We start from the raw sequence: 21775 nt of genomic DNA on the forward strand, positions 1-21775 counted from the left end.
GCAGTAATTTAACTATAGAATGTGCCTCACAGTTAACTAGATTTTAAGTTCTCCAAGGTAGATGCCAAGCATGTTAATCAGCCCAAATCAGTGCTAGCCACACAGGAAGTACTCAGCAACATATGCCTAGTCAGAGTTCAGTAGGTAGTTCTGTGTCTTTTCTTGGTTGCAAATTCAGTCTCATAATGGAGAAATCTTGTGGCACCACCTTACAGAGTGATCGAAAGCTAACATCACCAATAACTATGTGCCTTCTGATATGATATGCCGGGAAGGACACAGCATCATCTATATATTCATCCTACCAACTATGTGTAAGCTGAATCCAATCATGGGGGAACATCGGACAAACCCAAATTGAGGGGCTTTCTACAAATAACGAGCCTGTACTTTTCAAAACTGTCAGTGTAGGAAAGATCAAAAAAAGGGAGAGCAACTGTTCTAGGTGAAAGGAAACCAGAGTAACAATCATCTAAGGTAATGTGTGATCTTGGGTTGGATCTTGAATACAAAAGACAGAAAGACAAAAGAAAGGAAGGAAGAAAGGGAGGGAGGAAAAGGGGGATAAGGGTGATGGAATGAGGAACATTTCTGGTAAAATTTGAAAACATTCCATAGATTAGACCAGGGGTCCTCAAACTTTTTAAACAGGGGGCCAGTTCACTGTCCCTCAGTCCGTTGGACTTGTCCTTAGGAGATACCTACGTAAGTATCTAGGGGAAAAGGCATTAGAGCTGCAATTTGCTCTCAAAACGGGAACAAATACAATATTTGTATTTGCAGGTGGCCCGCGGGCCATAGTTTGAGGACCCCTGGATTAGATAATAACATGGTATTACATGAAATTTTCTGATTCTGATCACTACTGTATATATGAGTGACTGTTCTTGTCCTTAGGAGATACCTACGTAAGTATTTAGGGGAAAAGGCATTAGAGCTGCAATTTGCTCTCAAATGGTTCAGAAAACCAGAACCTCTGTAAAATGCAAATGACAGGGAAAATGTGGCCAATGCTAGCAGTTGGTGAATATGGAAGAGCATAAAGGAGTTCTTCAACCATTCTTACAATTTTCCTATAAGCTTGAAATTATTTCAAATCATGGCTTAAAAAATTTCACTATTAGAAAGCAAGCTTATCTCCATTTGACAGCCTATTGTAATGTGCCTGGATTGGAGGTATGATTTTTTATTCCTAAGCACATCCTTGCTGTACTCAGAACTCCTCTCCTGCTGAGTTCTTCCTCCTCTGACATCAAGTGCAGACCAGAGGGGTTTGGAGAGGCTCACACGGTAAAAGCACATGTGGGCCATGCTGCCAGCTGGGCAGCTGCCACCCTGAGCACGCTGCATCTGCCACCCCAGACTTGGCAGCTGCCAGCCCGCATCGTCAAAGAGTGTCAATCAACACTTGCAAGATTCAGATCTCCTGCATTGTCTCTTGGGCAATGGACATCAGCAGAATGAAGGAAAAACACTGGCTTCAGTAAGTCTGCGGAAGTCTTCCGGGAGCCTAGTCCTTCATTCATTGGCTGCTTTCTCCTGATGTCCTAAAGAAAATGTGTGACAGGCAGCATCTGAATGAGAGATTCACAGACATACCCTTGAGAGAGACCTACCAATTATAGACATCCGCTTCCGGTCACTGTTGAAGTCTAAAATGGCAAGAACCGTGTAGGTCCTCTCGGTGCCCATTTCACTGATGGTGATGGTGTTTTGGGTCCGGGCGAGGAAGGCAAAGCCAAAGTCTCTGGCGGCGCTCACCAGAGCGCCCTCGTCAGGAGAGGCTGCCTGGTAGTTGAGCTGACCTAACAGAGGAACAGGGACAAAACCAGACAAGCCATAAGACCCAACCTTTACCGCCAACAGTTCACAGTTCACCTCGAGGTGTACATTGTGGGGATGAGCTGCAGAGCCCAACATTCCCCAAGAAAGGAGTGTGCCAACATTAACACTTGTTAAACTTTCATGGTTTATTTCTAACTATAAACAGTAACATAAACTAGAAGTTTAAAAAAATTGGCCAAGAATAGGAAAAATATTCCCATCATCCCACTTAAATTAGAGGAAAAACAACACTGACATTTTATTACAATTCTTTCCAGTTCTTTTGAAAAAAGCCTATTTCTTTTCTTTCTTTTTGTTTTATTATTACTATTATTATATTTTTTTAAATCTTTATTGTTGAAAATATTACATATGTCCCCTTTTTTCCATCGACCCCCTCCAACTCACCCCAGCCCCCCACCCCAGGCCCTCACCACCCCACTGTCTGAGTCCATGGGTTATGCATATACGCATACAAGGTGAAAAAGCCTATTTCTGTAATAGCTTCTATCATTCTGAATATACACTTATATCCTGAATATTTTAACATTATATTCGAGGATGTTACCATAGCTTTAAAAATTTGCTCTAAACATTATTTTAGTGAAAGTTAACATGTCACCATATTCTTATTTCAGGTACTTAGTTTACTTTCAAAATTTTTTCTTCTCAAAAATAACACTGTAATAACCTTTTGTATGTATGTATAAAACCTCTGGCTTTATATCCTAACTGAGCCACACTTAGTATTTCTTAGCAAAATACTGAGCTAGACAATATTGATAATTTTTAAGCCTATTAGTATATATGACTCAGTTGTTTTCCAAAAGAGTTGTTCACATTTAACTTCCCCTCTAGAAGAGTGTATTTATTTCACTTTAGCTATACTCTCATATTAAAAACACACACAAAACCTCACAATTCACCAATATTTTTAGTATCTTTATGTTTTAAAAGTTACATAATGGAGCCCTGGCCGCTGTGGCTCAGTTGGCTGAAGCATCGTCTAGTACACTGAAAAGTTGTGGGCTCGATCCCCAGTCGCGGCACATATGGAAGGCAGACGATCTATGTTCTCTCTCACACTGATATTTCTTTCTCTCTCTCTCCCTCAAATCAATAAGCAAATCCTTGGGTGAGGATTTTTTTTAAGTTACAAAATGGAAAACTGCCTTATAGTCACAATACATTTTAATAATAGAAGTCAGTCTCCCCATGTGGAGAGAAAGAAGCCAGATGTGCAAGTGCATACTATCTGGCCCCATGTACACAGACCACAAAACTGACCAGGCTAACCTGTGCTATTCAAAGTCAGGACAGTAGTTACCCTTGGAGGGGCAAGGACCGGAAGGGAACCCAAAAGGAACTTCTAGGATAGTGATAACATTCTGTTTTTAAAAATCTTGAGTATTTGTGACAAAAGAGTATTCAGTTTGTGAAATTTCATTGAGCTATACATGCTTGTCTCTGTATACATGTTGCACTTAAGTAAAAAGTTAAAAAAAAAACCTCCATTACTCTGCCTATGCAAGAATTTCTACTCTATTTTTTCTTTTTTTTTCTTTGAATTTATTGGGGTGACATTGGTTAATAAAATTACACAGGTTTCAGGTGTACAATTCTATAACACATCATCTGTATATTATATTGTGTGTTCACCACCAGAGTCAAGCCTCCTTCCAACGCCATTTCCCACCCTCAATACCCTCTTCACCTGCCTCCACCCCCTATTTTTCTACTCGAGTTCTTCTGCCTCAAAGCAGGAAAAAAGTATTTCTGTGGTCAGATGAATTTTACAGAAAAAGGCATTTGGTCTCCAAGGTTTGCCCAGGATGCAAGCCATGGGTGGATGGGCAGCGTTCCCCACCATCAGTCCACGTGGAAGGGGAGGAGGCTGGGGCGTGAAGGGCTGGAGGTAGAGCTGAACACCTCTTCCCTCCCTCCTTCCTTCACAATGCTGCACAGATGGTTCCCTCTAATTAAGTCAGTATTAATCACTTCCCAATTAGTAATTAAAATGATACTTTAGGTTCTCTCCCTCTCTATTTGTTCACCCAGAAAGTCATACAGCAGGAGTGACGAATGCCACTTACTAAATCCAGCCATTCTACAAACATACACACACGCCAGAGGGCATATTTAACCAGAGCTAAACAAGCAGCAGCGAGAACACAGCACCGCCCCCCACCTCCTCCACCAAGCGTAGCAGGAACGAGATATGAATATTGCATCATACGGATGGCAAACTTATTTCCAACAGAGGAAAGAAACACAATGATAAAAGGTGGTAAAGTTCCCAAGAGTAAGAATAATATCTGGAGCAAACACTGATATTTTTATCATTAAAGAAAACCATTCCATTTTGTTCTAGCAATGGAACCACAGAATTACAGACTAAGAGAGGGAGGAACTTCAGAGACCTGGTCCAAATTCCAATTTTATGTTTGCAGGAAGCAACCAGGACTAAAAAATGATCCTCTGAAAACTATTTACTGGACACTCAGAGTCAACCAGAAAGAACTTTTCTTTTTTTAAAAAAGGAATGTTTTTATTGATTTCAGAGAGGAAGGGAGAGGGAGAGAGAGTTAGAAACATCAATCATGAGAGAGAATCATTGATCGGGTGCCTCCTGCATGCCCCCCACTTGGAATTGAGCCTGCAACCTGGGCATGTGCCCTGACCAGGAATCCAATCGTAAGAACTTTTCTTTTAAAGATGCAACTGATGGAAATAAAAAAATGCTCACACTACACAAATCCCATTTCTCATGGCACCGATTTCATAGCTTCCTCCGGTTAGTAACAGCACTCCCAGTATTCTGGTCTCCAGCCTTGAAACCAGTCACCTTTCAGATGACTCTTTCCCCTCAATCATACCTCTCTCTTCAAATCACTTGTCAAGTGTCCCCCACTGTCATGGCTTTCTCATCTTTCTCAAAGCCCCACACTAATCCAGGCCTTCAACTTGTGCATCAACTTCCCATGTCTCCCCATCCAACCTCCTAAAACATAGCTGTCAAATCCTGGTGCACCCAACTTAAAGATTTTTGGGTAAGGAAAGGCCTCCAATTCTTTCACTCTCTGCTCTTATGTGGCCTCTGAGGGAGGCAGGAATCTAAGATGGTCGCAAGGTTCCACACACCTTCTTCCAATGATTTAAGCCAGTGGTCGGCAAACTCATTAGTCAACAGAGCCAAATATCAACAGTACTTCTTCAAAATAGACTCGCCCAGGCCGAAAACCGACTTCTGCGCATGGGCCACGAAGTTTCAATCGCACTGTATGTGCGCCCTCACGTATTTTGTGGAAGAGCCACACTCAAGGAGCCAAAGAGCCGCATATGGCTCGCGAGCCGCAGTTTGCTGACCACGGATTTAAGCAAACACTAATGTAGGTACTGCTGGGAAGGGATTTTGCAGGTATAATTAAGATAAAATCAGTTGACCTCAAGATAGGAAGACTATCTGGGTATTCCCAACCCAATGAGGTAAATCATTACAAGTGACAGGGCACCTGGCCAATGTGGCTCAGTTGGTTGGAGTGTTGTCCCGTAAACCAAAAGGTTTTGGGTTTGATTCCTGGTCAGGGCACATACCCAGGTTGCAGGTTCCATCCCTGGCTGGGCACATGTGGAAGGCAACTGATAAATGTTTCTCTCTCTCTCTCTCTCTCTCTCTCTCTCTCTCTCTCTCTCATCATTAAAAAAAATAAACTACAGCTTTTCTTAGTGAGAGAGCTTCAAAGCATAAAGGGATTTGATGGAAGGGAGATACTTCACTGCTGGCTTTGAAGATGGGGGAGGGAGACCTCTAGGAGCAGAGAGCAGCACTGACAGCCAGCAAGGAAATGGAAACAGTCCTACAACCACAGGAACTGCAAGGTATCAATGCCAAACTAATTATTCTTTTAATCTTCAGGAAAGCCAACTTGTCTCCATGCTCAGTGGCTAGAGCATTTGCCTATCATCTACTGTGTGAGGGAGGATTCCTCAGGATGCAAAACACTCTGCCTTAGCAGAAAGTGGGACAGAGAGCTGCACAGTGTTAGGTGGGAAGAAACTTTGAACTCCTGCCTTCTTCCTGCAACACAGAGGAAGCTGGTGCTCAGACAGAGACCCTCTCTGTACTAAGTGTTATGACAGGAACCCAAACTGGGAAAGCCCATCTCCAGCACACAGTCCAGGACTCTTCCCATTATATCCCGGAGGGAGGGGAAGGAGGAGAGGAGAAGAAAATAGAGAAGTAAGATTAATGCACAGTTGCCTAAGTTGGCTGGTTGGTGCTGAAAATGACACCACCACACACGCAAAAAACAAACAAAAACAAAACAAAACAAAACAAAAACCAAAAACCCTCAGAGAACCAAGCTGCTTAACAATATCATACTTGATCCCCATTATAGGAGTGAAATGTGCTTGGCTAGTCAAACAGACTTTGACCTCTGCTTTGGTCACCGGATGCCATCCCTCTTTATCTACCCCACGTTGCCTGCTAATAGCCCTTTCCATGAATCTACCCCAATATGAATTCTACTGTTATCTCTCTTTATTGCCCTATTAGATTCATTCTTGGAGAATGGGTTCCTTAGAAACTTACTGAAAGATACTACAAATGGCTTCTATACATTTAGTCTTTAATGCATAGTCCTTCTCTGGAGTTTTAATACCTGCTACCTATAACACCCCAGGGCCGGAAAACAGAAAGGGACCTTCCTATGCTGTGCTGATGAAAAGTGGAGAGTTGACAGGCGGACATGCCAAAGGGTTCCTTTTGCTCTTTCTATAAGGTACATGTCTTTCCAGATAATTTGTCATACATTCACATGTGAGAAAACGACTAGTTTTCTTAGACTCTGGACGAATTTGCTGAAACAAAGCTGGCACAAGCTGCATTTCATGCATTTGAGAATTCTGCAAAGGATTTATAATTTATGTTTAATATTACAGGGATCTTTCTGAACTTTTTTACTGGAAGTGAAAATCTTGGGTCCTGATTAATTCTAATACCAGCATTACTATCAGCAATAAAGTTAACCAGTAAAGTTTTAAGATTTCTTTGCAGTAATTTTTGTTCTTAGAATAGATTCCATTAAGGATGTACAGATGGAATATTATAGTCAACATTCACTTGGAATACTTTTTTCCTCTGTATGGATCTTACCAATATGAAGTAGAAACAGGCCTTTTAATTAAAAAATGTAAACACAAGCAGTGTTAAGAAATTGTGTTTAGACTCTTAGACACTAACTGTTTTTATAACTATATTTGCAACAATTTTGTAGGTAAATATCCTTAAGTATATGTTTGAATTTTTAATGTAGAAAAAAAGCTGTTGCTTCTTCAATTTAGTGCATAAAAAACAAAAATTGGTTAAATATTTTCGGGGAGCACAGGATACATTTTTCTTTTGTTACTATACAATAGTAACATATAATCATCATACAAAAATAAGACTACAGAAAATAAAAGTAAAAAAAAAAGAAGAAGAAGAAGGATTTCTGCAAAGGAGCTTATAAGTCAGCTTTGCTTGTTCCCGGGCAAATGCACATTCATTATGCTCCTTCAAATGAGAAACAGGCACCTTAGAGAGGGGCTCTGACTGGTATTATGTTTCAAACCCTAAACATATCCGAATCTAGAAAAGTCTGTCTCTGAAATTATCGTGTAGAAAAGATCGTCCATGTTTAAAGTCCACTTATGATCCAGATAAGATTTGACTCTTCATTCTCAATAAACCATGTAAGTAGTAATACAGCTAGAAGGATTTTGATCCTCCTATTATAATTCAAGAGTCAACCATTTCTTCCAGTGATAAGATTTCATTTACAAAGTGATAAGCACATCTGGAGCTACAGCTGTGGAGAAGATGCCAGTTCTCAGAGGCCGTGACCTTGTTTCATGCTTTGCTACCCCATCTACCATCTAGCGGCAGGTGCCCCTGAGTGCTTACTGCTCGAGTGTGAGACAAACTTCTCAAACTGCTTCATACACATTTGAGTCCCAAAAGCACGAGTTACCTGTAAACTAAAAAAACTGGTCTTTAATATCTGAGGTGCAAAGAAAACACCTACCATCAATTCTATCCACCATGACAGTGTGGCAGATTGCAAGCAGGAAGAAGAATTGTCGCACTTCCGGCTCCTTCCCTGACTGGATTTGCTCGATGAGATAATGGTCATAAAAGGCGAGCTTCCCATCTGCATACGTGTTCCAGCTAAAATCAACTTGCTAGAAGAAAGAAGTGGAAAAGGAAAAGAAAATGTGATTTAAAAAACACACACAATTTGGGCTTAGCAAATGATATGAACTTTTATTTGAAGCTAAGTCTTTATGCAAAAATCACTGTAGGATTTCAACACATTCTTAACTGTCAAAGGTTCACACCTGTCTTAAAGCTAAAAGATACCTTGTGGGTTGGAACTATGGCTCCCAAAAGCTATGTTGAAGTCATAACCCCTGCTACCTGGGAATGACCTTATTTGGAAAGAAGGTCTTCGCGGATGTAATCCAGTTAAAACGAGGTTATATTGAGTTACGGTGGGCCCAATCCAAAGGAAGGACATTGGGACACACACAGGGGGAACACCGTTTGATGACAGAGGCAGACATCTGCAACCCAAGGAAGACCAGGGATTGTAGGCAACCATCAGAAGGTGGAAGGGGCAAGGAAGGGTTCTTCCCTAGAGCCTTCTGAGGGAGTGTGGCCATGTGGACACCTTGATTTCAGATTTCTGGCCTCCAGAGCAGTGAGAGAAGACATTTCTGTTGTTGTAAGCTATCCATTTTGTGGTATTTGTTACAGCAGCCCCAGGAATGAATTCACACCACCACCGATTCCTTAAGTTAAAGGACTCACCTCTATTTTGCTATGATTGTGTTGAGAAGCATCCCGATGGTCTCCTGAAAAGCAAACAGAACAAAACCAGCTGAGTCTCCGCCTATGTCCAGAGTTCCCTCTTCACCTTGCTTTGGGTCTATATTGGTGGTGGTTCTATGGGTCTCATAGCCTGTTTCTGGACAAACCTTGAGTCAAAAATGGTTTTTATTTATATTTTTCAAGAATTGTAAAAAACAAACAAAATATAACAAAGAAGAATATTTGATATAGTCTGCATGTGGCCTGCAAAGGCTAAGGTATCTCCTATCTGGCTCTTTATAGGAAAAGTTTAATGACTCCTGGAAGTTCAAACAGGGTGCCTGTGTCCTCTACACTGCAATGTCCTCTGGGCCCAGACCATGTCCTTTCAAGTTCTTTACCTCCCCCAGCTCACAAGGCACTGTCAGTGGGCACACGAGAATCACTTCCTTAGCGCCCCCCTCCGCCCCCGTGTCCCACCTTTCTTATGGATGCTCATTAGTAAGAACACATTTCCAGTATAAAGTTTGCTACAAGTGGAAAGCATACAGTGTTCTTATTTTTTTTTTTTTTTTTTTTTTTTTTAAATACATTTTATTGATTTTTTTACAGAGAGGAAGGGAGAGAGATAGAGAGTTAGAAACATCGATGAGAGAGAAACATCCATCAGCTGCCTCCTGCACATCTCCCACTGGGGATGTGCCTGCAACCCAGGTACATGCCCTTGACCGGAATCGAACCTGGGACCTTTCAGTCCGCAGGCCAATGCTCTATCCACTGAGCCAAACCGGTTTCGGCATACAGTGTTCTTAAAGCTTTTTTTTTTTTTTAAAAAACTGTATTAAATAAAAGAGCACTCTAATTGAATATAGTATTAGCCTTAATATTTTTATAAGTATACAGCACATTTCAAAATATTAAAATGGAAATCAACTTAAAAATAATTGTGGTGAAATACGGTACACATAACATAAAATTTACCATTTTAACCATTGTTAAGTGTACAGTTTGGGAGTATTACGTGGTAAACACACTGTTGTGCAACCATCACCACCATCCATCTGCATAGCTCTTCATCTGGTAAAACTTAAAGTCAGTTCTCATTGAATAATAACTCCCTCTCCCCGGCAACCACCATTCAACTTTTTGTCTCTAGAAATTTGACTACTCTAGATAAGATACCGCATATAAGTGGAATCATACAGTATTTCTTTCGTGACTGGCTCTTTTCACTGAGTATAATGTCCTCAAGGTTCATCCATATTGAAGCATGTGTCAGAATTTCTTCCTTTTAAAAACTAAATATTCCATTGTGTATATATAGCACTCTTTATCTTTTCATCCATCAACTGACACTTGGGTTACTTCCATGCTTTAACTATTGAATAATGATCCCATGAACATCGGTGTGCAAATATCTCTCTGCATCAATCCCTGCTTTCGATTCTTTTGGGTATATATCCAGAAGTGGGATTGCTGGATCACATGGCAATTTTGAGGGATGTGTGCCTATTTCTGACTGCTGACCTTGCCCACCATGTGTTCCTGATGCCACCAATGCTCTGGCTTCAGGATTCAGCCTAGGATGAGCACCGGGCTCTGCATTGGGAGGGCACTAGCAACGCTGGGAAGGCAGGCTCTGAGGGGCTGAGGAACGGCTTCCACTCACCATATATTTTTCCATTGATGCAGCACTTTTTAAAGGTCATGATATTTTGTGTGAGAGTCCCTGTTTTATCAGAGAAAATGTAATGGATCTGCCCAAGCTGTTCATTCAGCGTAGTGGTTCTTGCCTTTGCAGGCGTGTCCTTCTCAAAGTAGTACATCTGCAGGTCCCAGTTTATGAAGTAGCTCTGTCCAAGACGGATCACTTCCACACTAGGAAGACAGAAGATTACTTTCAATAGAATTCTCAGACACGAGTTGGCAGATGGTGGATTTTATCCTCACTTGTACGTACAGGAGTGAGCTGCTTACCTACAAAGACACAAGCCAGATGGTAGCCCATGTGCCCAGCTTCTGGGTTCTCCTGACCAAACATACCTTTCTCTAGGTTTAGGGCCAAAGTGCCCTTCTCATTCCCACTCACTCCTGAGCACATCCAGCCATGGCCACAGTGCCCCATGTTCCAACACAACCCAGTGGGGCGGGTGACATGGTGGCATGCAGAGGGCACCATGTGGCTATTCTCACTCTCTTTACTCTCATTCTCCACTGTACTTGGGCACAACCGGAATGGCCATGTTTACCATCACCCCAATGCTAGAGCAAGTTCACCAAAGTTACAGACCCAGCACTCTCTCCAGAAGGGAAAAGGGCTCTTGGCAAATAACTCCTAAACTGTGATTCCACACTCTGAAAAAGCACAGTTTTCCCCTAAATTCTTACAGGGCTATTGAAGGTCCAAAATAAGATATTCTAAGAGGATCATCTCAATTCTAAAACCCTAAATGATTACATACATCCAGTTATAAGGAAACTGTTTACATATCCAGCAAATGTTAAGTGGGCAAAGATGCCGTATAACAAGTTCAACAGATGGAAGGATAACTCCCTTCCTCCTTCCATATATGCTTCCTGAGTGCCTGCTCTGACCAGACACCATTCTAGGTACAGGGGACGCATTAGTAAATAAAGCAGACAAACTCCCCACTCTCGAGGAGGTTACCTTCTACTGGAATCAGATAAATAAATAAAAAGACAAGTAAACACATATCAGGTGGTGAAATTTCTCTGGAGAAAAATCAAAGCAGGGTGAGGGGAGATGGAGACCAACAGGAAACAGAAGTGACATTTAAGACAGAGTGGGTGGAAAGGCCAAGTGATCACATGTGGTAAGAGAGCAGAGACCTGAAGGAAATGAAAGAGGAATTATGTAGATACGGACTGAAGGGTGTTCCATAAGAGCAGGCATGAAGGGGCTGGCACCCCGGAGCGTATCAAGGAGGCGAGAGTGGCGGGAGCCCAGAAGGTTTCGGTTGGAGGTGGAGAAGGGCAGAACCTCAGATCGGCTGGGCCTGTGGGTTATGGTGTGGCCTCACTGAGTTTGTTCTAAAGGTAACAGAGCTACTGCAGGTTGAACACAAAGCAGAGATACTATCTGGAATTACCTGATCTGACTCATGCCTTAAAAGGACCTTTATTTCCAAGAGAAATAAAGAAATCCCAGTAGTCATACGACATGACTTTTTTAAACCAATAACTACACATACAGCTTATTTTATAAATTACATTTATAGTTTTAGACAAAATAATCTGTGTATGAGTTCCCTTGACAAAGGTAAAACTCATCTCAGAGTTTCTTTCTTTTTCAAAAAAAATATATTTTATTGATTTTTTACAGAGAGGAAGAGAGAGGGATAGAGAGTTACAAACATCAATGAGAGAGAAACATCGATCAGCTGCCTCCTGCACACCCCCTACTGGGGAGGTGCCCGCAGCCAAGGTACATGCCCTTGACCGGAATCAAACCTGGGACCCTTCAGTCCACAGGCCGACACTTTATCCACTGAGTCAAACCGGTTAGGGCTCATCTCAGAGTTTCTTAAAGCCATCTGCAAACAGATGGCTCCCCTGGGCTTTACTTCATGTTAAAAGGACAACAATAACTACATGTAATAAAATTAAAAAACACACAAATGCACATGTAATAAAATTAAAATAAAATAAATGCTTCTAATTACAGGTGTGTATCTGACCCTGTGTGCCTCTGGGCTATTATCTACTGGAACTAAAAGCAGACTCTGGCTGCTGAGTACATTTCAAGACACAATCCCTCTCCCCAAGGTCTAAAATCCAACTAACCAGTGACAATGAACTTGGATATTAAAGAAGGAAAAAGTAGCCCTCAATGGCATTGCTCAGTGGTTAGAGCACCAACCCACACACCAAAGGGTTGCTGGTTCCATTCCTGGTCAAGGGCATATACCTGGATTGCAGGTTTGATCCCTGACCCCAGTCAGGGCACATGAAGGAGGCAACCAATCCATGTCTGTCTGACTGTCTCTCTCTCTTCTCTCGCTCTCCCCCCCATTCTAGTCCCTCCCTCCCTTCCACTCTCTCCAAGACAACAATGGGAAAAATATCCTCGGGTGAGGATTAACAAACAAAAGAAAGAAAGAAAAAGTAAAAAAGGAAGAAATAGCACAAAACCAGGAAGTTACCATTTGTCAGACGCATGAGTCTGCCCCTTATTGTGGCTGGGATCAAGATTAGGAACAAAACATTTTGAGAGGCTTAAGGGGGACAGGGAGAGTGGCATTCCCATGGGAAGATCGTGGACCGGAAGTCCAATGAGTTTTACAAGGAATGGACGTGGCAGCGGCAATAGGGGAGGGGAGGGTAATAAGGAAGAGGCAGATGAGACCTTAGGACGGCTCCTAAAAAGGAAGCAATTAAATTTTCCCATGACATCCTAAATCTTCACTTTCTCCCAGGCTCTTTCTGAAGCTTGGGTTTTGGAGTCCACAGAGAAGGGATCTTACTAAGCGAGTGATTACAGGAGGAGGGTTCGATCTCTGAACTCTAGTAGTCTTATCGGTAAACAGGCTGAGATACAAGCTGAGCCTGGCACAAAGCAGACAATCAACTGTTCACTTCCTTTCCCTGCATTACCCCCCATTCTGAAATGAAAGTTATTTTCTTACTTGTTGCTTATGACCTTTGAAACAACTATTGCTAGAAAGAAAGGCACCAAGTTGCAAAAACGTACTGTGTTCTTCCTTAAAAGCAAAGGCCCAAGTGTAGACAGCCTTACCTGACATAGAGAGAGATGGGCACCATGGTGTTCAGAACAATGATGTAGCCCCAGAAATTGAGGAACCCACGTTTGGAGGGGCTAAAGTTTTCTCCATCATAAAGGTACCAAGAATGATTGCCAACTTGAGCGTCCCAGTAAGCATGGCCAATGGCAAGACCAGCAGAAATCAGGCTCAGAAGAACAAAGATCTACAAGAAATACAACATTGAAGTGTAGCATTCTGCAGGATTTCCCACTCGGTGCATTTCATAGATACTAACTACTTTACATATTTATGATAATTTAGTAGCCTGTAAAAACAACACAATTAAAATAGAAACAGTGCCATAAGAATGCTTTGAAAGTCTATTTGATTTCTATGAATGATTGATTTATCCTACATTCCATATATGAGGTGAGGTTTTATTCCAAAATTATATTTCTGAAGAGAAGATAGTGTCTTACAGTCAATCCTTAAACACCCTCATATTGTACCACATTCTCTCAGTTACTTTTATTTTAAACAATAACACACTGTTTGGGGAAGATACCTTACCTTAGTATGAAAGATTTTCAAACATTTAATTAGATGCTTATAGCTAATGTTTAATGGGAATGATTTTTTTTTAAGGCAAGGAAATTTCACCCAGATATGGATAATTATTCTTGAAAGTTTAATGATCACGTTATGTTTAAGATCATTTAAGAAACAATATAGTAAGTATTCTGTTGTGGAAATTATGATTATATATCTAAGGGATGAATAAAAAGTCAACTGTTTAGTAGTATTTGGGTACTTGTGGTAGTAACAAAATTTCCAGGGACAGATTTAAATTTCTGGACAGATTCCCAAAGTCCTGTATCTCAAAACAAATTGCCACAGAGGAGAGATGATGAGCTCACTGTGAGTGCTCCAGCCTTAGTCAAGGCAAGATAGTGAAGATGCACATGAAACATTCAAATCAAGTTTTCATGAAATGTGAGAGCAGGGAAAAAAAGAATTGTTTCTTAAATTAATATATGATTTTTATGATTTTAAATATGTATATGCAAGTAAAGTATTATAAGTATTATTTCTTCCCTATAAGAATATATATTCAAATTAAACAAAATCCTATAAAAAATTCGTTCTCTTTGGGAACCTGGAGGAGCACTTAGTATTTGGGGCCACCCTAAGGAGCAGGCCTGCTTGCAAGCTTGGTCTTAGCTGGCATCTGGGAACTTGGATATTGGGGAAGTTTTCTGATTCCTTAATTCTTTCTTTTTTTTAATTAAAAAAAATTGATTTGAGAGAGAGAAAGGGAGAGGGAGAGAGAGAAACATCCATGAGAGAGCACATCGATCAGCTGCCTCCTGCATGCCCCCGAATGGGGGTAGGCCCACAATCTAGGCATATGCCCTGACTGGGAATCGAACCAGATCTCCTGGGTGCGTGGGTTGATGCTCAGCCACTGAGCCACACTGGCTGGGCCTGATTCCTTATTTCTTATGCTCTGATAAGAATGGCTCATTATGCCTCTTTGTGTATGATTTATGCTGACCACCGCTCTCCTTCGGGGAACCTGGAAGTCTGGTGATCCCAGGCTGACAGTGCCTACGTGACCAGACCCCAGTAAAGCCCCAGGCACGGAGTCTCTAATGAGTGTCTCTGGTGGAGGCAACATTTAACATGGGCTGTCACCAATTGTCGCTGGGGGAATTAACTGTGTCGTGTGTGTGACTCAACTGGGAGAGGACTCTGGAAGCTTGTGCCTGGCTTCCTCCAGACTTTGCCCCAGGAGGCTTTTGCCTTTGCTGATCTTAGAGTAATAAGTTATAATAAGTCAGAGCTGGGAGTACAACTATACGCTGAATTCTGGGAGTCCTCTTTGTGAGTCATCCAACCTGGGGGTATGTCTTGTGGATTCTCAACACACCTTAGATTTAGGCTTGCCTTATATTTGGACTTATACAGTGTATGTTGGAAAAAAGTTTGCTTTTAACAGAACTACCCTTATGGGAAACTAACTGTGAAGTCAACCCTACCTTGACTTCAGGAGCCCAGACCCACTAACTTATCTAGCCCCCTGGTTTAGAATGTGGCCTTTCTGAGAAAAAGTGAGGGAAGCCTCTCTCCCCACTCCAACCTTGAAGTGACTCATGCCTTTTCTACCTGGCCTACAGAGGTAGGCTTTCTTTGTATTAGAAAAACATACAACAAACTTAGAACACAAGACAGCAATCTAGCCTCTCATCCACAGAAAAAGAAAATAAATACCGTATAAACCATGTAGTTCATCAAGTAATCAATTTTAGTTCTTTTAAATCTGGTTTTCCCACTATTCTTCATTATTTTAGTGTCGGCACCTAGAAATGGAAAATTCAATATGATCAATAATTGGAAAAATCAATGCACTGGCCTGTGGATAAAATTACTCTTCCTTTGGTTTCCATGGAGAAAGAACAGAAGAGCAATCCCCTACTTTAAATCTTGAAAGTACCTATCATATCAATTTCCCAAGAAACTTCGAAAGTACCTGCAAAAATGACCAATCCATGACAGAAATCGGTGTTCCTAATTACACAGCCACGTAACAAAATTTTATCAGCATCCAAAGAAAAACTTGTGTTTCTCCAGAAGAGTGTTCCTGTAAACTTATCTAGTCGGTTATTGGGTTCTTCGCATTCAATAAAACCTTTAAAAGAGATATGATTCACATAAATACTCACACAACATTTTCTAACTTTAATGAATAGGGACCGAATCAAGCAACTAAAATTTAAAACAAAGGAAGACGTGTTTTCACAAACCATCAAACGTTGCCAATGAATTTTCTTTTTGGAGATATTGGTGTGTGGTTTCAAGTGCCATTTTGAACTTTAAATTGGTTTCTCTAGAGAGAGGGGGGGAAAAAAGAATTAAACAGACAAATTTTAAAGTTCAAACGGGAATATAAAGAAAATTGTTCAAAGTAACATTAGGCAATCCTAGAAGCAAAAGCTAAATAATTAGCTTTTTTTTTTTTTCTTCCAAACTTTTTGATCATCTTGGAACTTCAGATTTGGACAGAAAAACTCCTGACCTGGGGAATGTTGCCAACATTCCTACCAGACGGAGGCACCAGAAATGCTCCTTCCTCCTTCTAACTAAACTCTTACACCAGCCTAAACTATCAAACTGCTGTTTAACAACTTAGCTTCTAATATTTAATCACACTAAGGTGATTCTACAAAACATATATTTTTTAAATATTTTATTGATTTTTCACAGAGAAGAAGGGAGAGGGACAGAGAGTCAGAAATATCGATGAGAGAGATCGATCAGCTGCCTCTTGCACGCCCCCCACTGGGGATGTGCCTGCAACCAAGGTACATGCCCTTGACCGGAATCGAACCTGGGACCCTTCAGTCTGCAGGCCGACGCTCTATCCACTGAGCCAAACCGGTTCAGCTACAAAACATATTTTTTACAGAAAGTGTCTAGATTAGTTGTTCTCAACCTTCTGGCCCTTTAAATACAGTTCCTCATGTTGTGACCCAACCATAAAATCATTTTCGTTGCTACTTCATAACTGTAATGTTGCTACTGTTATGAATCGTAATGTAAATATCTGATATGCAGGATGGTCTTAGGCGACCCCTGTGAAAAGGGTCGTTCGACTGCCAAAGGGGTCTCGGCCCATAGGTTGAGATCCACTGGTCTAGACTGTCAACTTATTGTTTTCCAGAGTAAAGAAGTGGATCCCATGTCTTTGAAAAATAGTCCTCTCTTTCTAATCCCAAATCTTGGCATGTTCTACCCGCTCACTATTCTCACTCATGGGAATAACAGCTGTTTTATAGTTAAGATGGAACATCCTCTGACTGGCTTATAGAACAGAGGAAGATCTAGGTTTTACTCAGCAATTTCAGCTCTCCTTAAAGAGGCATATGCACAGCTGGGCTGTAAGGAAAGGGGTTACACCAGCGGCGTCCCAACTCTGCCACTTACTGTGTGACCTCGGACAGGCTACTTCACCTCCTGGCCTCAGTTTCCTCATGGGTAATGTCAAGGTAATAATATTACTTGTCTCAGACAGTTGTTGAGGAGATTAAATGAGCTAAACCATTAATCTAATGTAACCTAGTAGGCCCTCAATAAATGTACTGAAAAACAGGCCTTTACTCTCTTTCAAGTGGAAGCATAATAATCAAGACTAACAAAGGGAGAATTCAAAACTATCTACTGGCAAAGACTTTAACAACCTGTTCTTTTTTTCTAAAGTAGATTGCATTAATCGTCATTCAGAGGTGTCCGAACCCTGCTCAGCAGTTCACAAAGGGCTGGGTGCGCATTTGACCCTTTCACCTTCCCTGAAAGGTGGGGAAAGGCAGGCGTGACAGCACCACTTTATAAACGGAATCAGACAGGGAGGCTGGTCGATTAGGGACACTGCTGGCCAGAGAGGATGTGGTAGAGGCCAGGCCAGCTCTCAGGGCTTCCATTCCAGGCACGGCTTTCAACGTAGCGGACTGAGCCTTCCAAGGGGAGCTTTAACGCAGGCCCACCTGAGATCCACTTACCCATCCAGTTCGGCCGTTTCGACATAGCAGAGGCTGTTCGGTTCGGAGCTGGACAGCAGTAAGATGTCAGCCTGTTCGAAACCAAACACACCAGTGACACAGAGACCCCAGACCAGACCGAGCGCCAAGTCAGATCTGGGAGAACAGGAATGAGATGCGAGCTTGTTCACTTACTGGAATAAAATCATTTTTCCTCAGACGAATGACATCTCCAACTTGAATGTCCTTCCACTTGGTAACTTTGAATCTAAACATTAAAAATACAGATAGGTTATGGGTGTTTTAAAAAGAGCTACTGGTAAGAGACCTGGCATTATTCTTTCAGGAAGCCAAAGGTTCTGGGAGAACATGAAAATCACAGGAAAAGTTTGGCAAAAGGTTCAGCCATTTCATGACGTAGCCCCATTAAATGGTCATGAGAACCATGTAATCCTCTGAGGAAGCAACAATGATGGTGATGATGGTGATTGTCTTCTTTCCCTCGTCCGTCATATAATTAAGGCTTAAAGGGGGCTACTTAAATGTGTGGCCAGGAGACACACGCCACCCATTTTTTGGTTTTGCTCATGTCCTGTGTTCCCACCACTCCTGTCCTCTCTCTTTTTTTTTTTTTTTAAGGGAAACTATTTTTTGTTGTTGTTGTTGTTAATCCTCACCCGAGGATATTTTTCCATTGGTTTTTAGGGAGAGTGGAAGAGAGAGGGAAAGACAGAAACATCGATGTGAGAGAAACACACTGACCAGGGCCCGGGCTGGGGAGGAACCTGCAACCAAGGTACATGCCCTTGACCAGAATCGAACCCGGGACCTTTGGTCCACAGGCCAACACTCTATCTACTGAGCCAAACTGGCTAGGGTGAAACTATTTTTTTTATTATTGATATTTGAGAGAGAGAGGGAGAGAGAGAAGAAAACATCGATGTGCAAGAGAAACATTGATTGGATGCCTCCTGTATACACCCCTACCGGGGATTGAACCTATAACCTAGGTATGTGTCCTGACCAGGAATCGAACACGCCACCTTTTGGTGCATGGGACAACGCTCCAACCAACTGAGCCACTCGGCCAGGGCTCTCCTGTCTTCTCCATTATCTCCTCAGCTGCAGGTCTGGGTGGTCCCAGGACAACAACATATTATGGCTCCCACATGGGGCCACCAGGAATCCTCATGGAACTTTAAAGTTTAAACTACCTTTTTAATGAGTCTATATCACTTTTACAGTAAGTCTAATAGGGGTATTGATAAAATGTAAAATAAATAAAACGATGACTACCTTCAGCAACAAACTCCATAGGCAATACCCATTTAAATTTCTAACAAATAAAAATTTAAAAAGTTTTAGAATATAGTCTGTTTTAAAGGTTTTTCATATATAGAAAAAGATATTCCCAACAGATATTATGAGCCTACACAATGAATAAACTTAACTTTTTGGAGGCAGGAATTCAATTACTATGTTTGTCCTCCAAGAATTTATGGATTAAAAAGACCTAGAGATTTAAAATACATTTTAGATACATGCTAACATGCTCGTTTCCCCAGTTTTATAAGAATTTATCACACAATTCGTAAGCCCAGGATTTTTTAAAATTGGCTTTCAATAAATAAAATTGTAATTAGTTTACATTTCAATATCTCTAAAATTGTGAATTAGCAATTTGCACATGGGTCTCAAATGATAACTAAACAAGTTAGCACCTTCTTGCCACAGCTCTTTGCAGGGATAGAGGCAATTCCATTGGACTTTTCCACTAGGATGTTCGGGTCCCCTTAGGAGGCCCTTGTTGCCCTGCCCCATCTCTGCTGCTGTTCCCTAACTTCTGCTGTGCAGGGCTTTGCTCAGATGCCCAACACCATCCCCAGTTTTCCAGCTAAAGCGACTCCTTCCTTCACTGAACTCTCAGAACATCTTGTTTTCATCTTTCTGATCTGAATCTCATTTGAATTATTTGTGTGGGCATCTCATCTTTTGTCCCCAGCAGAGACGGGAGCAGCACATTCCAGACTGATGAAGTTGTGTAAACATAGAGCCACGCAGCCCAATCGGCAACCTCCCATAATGCAATTTGGGTAGAGCCTCCAGGTCACAAAGGGAGTATAAAGTCGTAGAAATTTTAGAGGGTGAAGACACCGCTAGACTTTTCTAATGGTTATCTCCAACTATGTTTCTAGACGTATTTACACATTAGAGCCTTGTAACTAGGTTACCATTGACAGACAGTACCTGCCATCCTTAATGACTTCACATGTCCTGTTGTTGACTTCGTTATCCATTTTATGGCGAGCCTTTAGAAGAGAGATGGAGAAAGGTTATATTAATAATCTCAAAATGTAAAGTGTTAATGCCAAACTAAAAAATAAGCTTGCAGCCATGAGGGGAGAGTCTCACGGGAAATCCTTACCACATCATCCACCAGGTCTTTTATCGCCGTGATGCCCAGCACCAAAAGCAAGGGCACCAGGGTGGTGTACCACGCCAGGGTTGTGATCTGAGGGATGGCCTGGAAGAGACAAAAAGGCATACATGTGTGCCCATGAAGGCAAACACACAGGTAACTGCTAATTCTAAGCTTACTGATTTGAAGTCTCATCTTCATCATCACCCACCCAAGCCTGCATCCTGCAGAAAACAGAGAAAAGGCATCTACGCGTCCAGCCAATCTTCCTCTTACCACCTGCCCTCTCTCTACCCTCTGGCCTCCCAGAACAGAGCCCAGAGAACAGTGGCTCCTGAAATTCTCCCATTGTGACCTTAACTGAACACCAAGGAGGCTTTGTAACATGACCCTAGAGAAGTGCTCCACTTTTTGTGTGAAAATCCCAATTAACTGGGAGGGTAGCATGGGGTGTGGGTGGAAGGAATCCTTTCACTTTGAGGGAATGCATAAAGCAGGCTCTTCACTGCTGGGGGCTGAGCCTGGGGGCTCGGAAGCAGGCACAGATGGCAGCGGGTAGTGGCTGGCTCTGAAAGCTAGTGATTGCATGGGGCATCTCTGGGGGCACTAGAAGAAAGCACTTCCTTCAGTGGCATTGCTATTGGTCCAGGCAAAAAAGAGGCTGGCCTTGCAGGAAGCCAGTCATCCATCAAGATGGCATACATTGGAATAACAGATTGGAAACAAAATTTAGTGAAGATCTTTTGTTACTATCTAATTGATCTCTGGGCCATACGTACTGGTTAAAATGGCAGGCCTTACAGTCAAGCTCCTGGACCCAAGTCCTGCCCAGTTCTACCACTATGGGCCACCAGACTTGGAGCGAGTTCCTTAGTCTTGCCAGGCCTCAGTTCTCTGCAAAATGCACGTTACAGTAGTATTCAACTCAGAGCACAAGAATCAAGTGAGGTAACAGTGCAAGGAAAGGGCTATCTCAGGCTGTTCCTATCACCTACATTGGATTGCTGTACTTGAAAGAAATTGGAGCCATTGGAGGAGACGAAGATCATTTTCCACATTATTGTCAATATGTGTAACTAGCCTTTTCCTGCTAGAAGGAAGTAAGAGGAAAGTCACCCACTCATCACAGTGGTACTTTATAATTTGTAGTTTATCTCTCCAAGCCTATCTCAAAGGTCCTTCGTGATAATGTGACCATCTGCACTGTAGAATCAGCAGGTCTTACATTCCCCTAAATCTGATGAGTATCTATTTCTCTCTGTGTGTGTTTCTCTCTCTCTCTCTCTCTCTCTCTCTCTCTCTCTCTCTCTCTCACTCTCGTGCGTGTGTGTGTGTGTGTGCGCGCGTGTGTGTGTGTGTGTTTCTCTCTCTCCCCCATTCTCTCTCTTTCCTTTCCACTCCACGCATCCTCCATCCCCAC

General features: G+C 41.9%; 1 protein-coding gene across 6 annotated transcripts in view; it reads right to left on the reverse strand.

Annotated features, from left to right (window-relative positions):
* The window catches only part of ATP8B1 (ATPase phospholipid transporting 8B1), a 109651-nt gene that overhangs the window by 21570 nt on the left and 66306 nt on the right, over nucleotides 1-21775 (reverse strand). For 5 of the 6 annotated variants that reach the window (XM_014454403.2, XM_006087137.3, XM_023752627.1 and 2 more), the window contains 12 exons: nucleotides 20362-20460; nucleotides 20184-20245; nucleotides 18132-18204; nucleotides 17958-18028; nucleotides 16206-16288; nucleotides 15932-16090; nucleotides 15673-15761; nucleotides 13434-13624; nucleotides 10347-10555; nucleotides 8678-8721; nucleotides 7893-8049; nucleotides 1617-1805 (listed from right to left, as the gene is read on the reverse strand). In XM_014454403.2, coding sequence (XP_014309889.1) covers nucleotides 1617-1805; nucleotides 7893-8049; nucleotides 8678-8721; nucleotides 10347-10555; nucleotides 13434-13624; nucleotides 15673-15761; nucleotides 15932-16090; nucleotides 16206-16288; nucleotides 17958-18028; nucleotides 18132-18204; nucleotides 20184-20245; nucleotides 20362-20460 — 1426 coding nt within the window. Of the gene's footprint in view, nucleotides 1-1616; nucleotides 1806-7892; nucleotides 8050-8677; nucleotides 8722-10346; nucleotides 10556-13433; nucleotides 13625-15672; nucleotides 15762-15931; nucleotides 16091-16205; nucleotides 16289-17957; nucleotides 18029-18131; nucleotides 18205-20183; nucleotides 20246-20361; nucleotides 20461-21775 lie in introns of those variants that run through there. The other variant, XM_023752628.1, reaches the window with a different exon arrangement.

This window comes from Myotis lucifugus, unplaced genomic scaffold (assembly GCF_000147115.1).
Source record: "Myotis lucifugus unplaced genomic scaffold, Myoluc2.0 scaffold_36, whole genome shotgun sequence".
NCBI lineage: Eukaryota > Metazoa > Chordata > Mammalia > Chiroptera > Vespertilionidae > Myotis > Myotis lucifugus.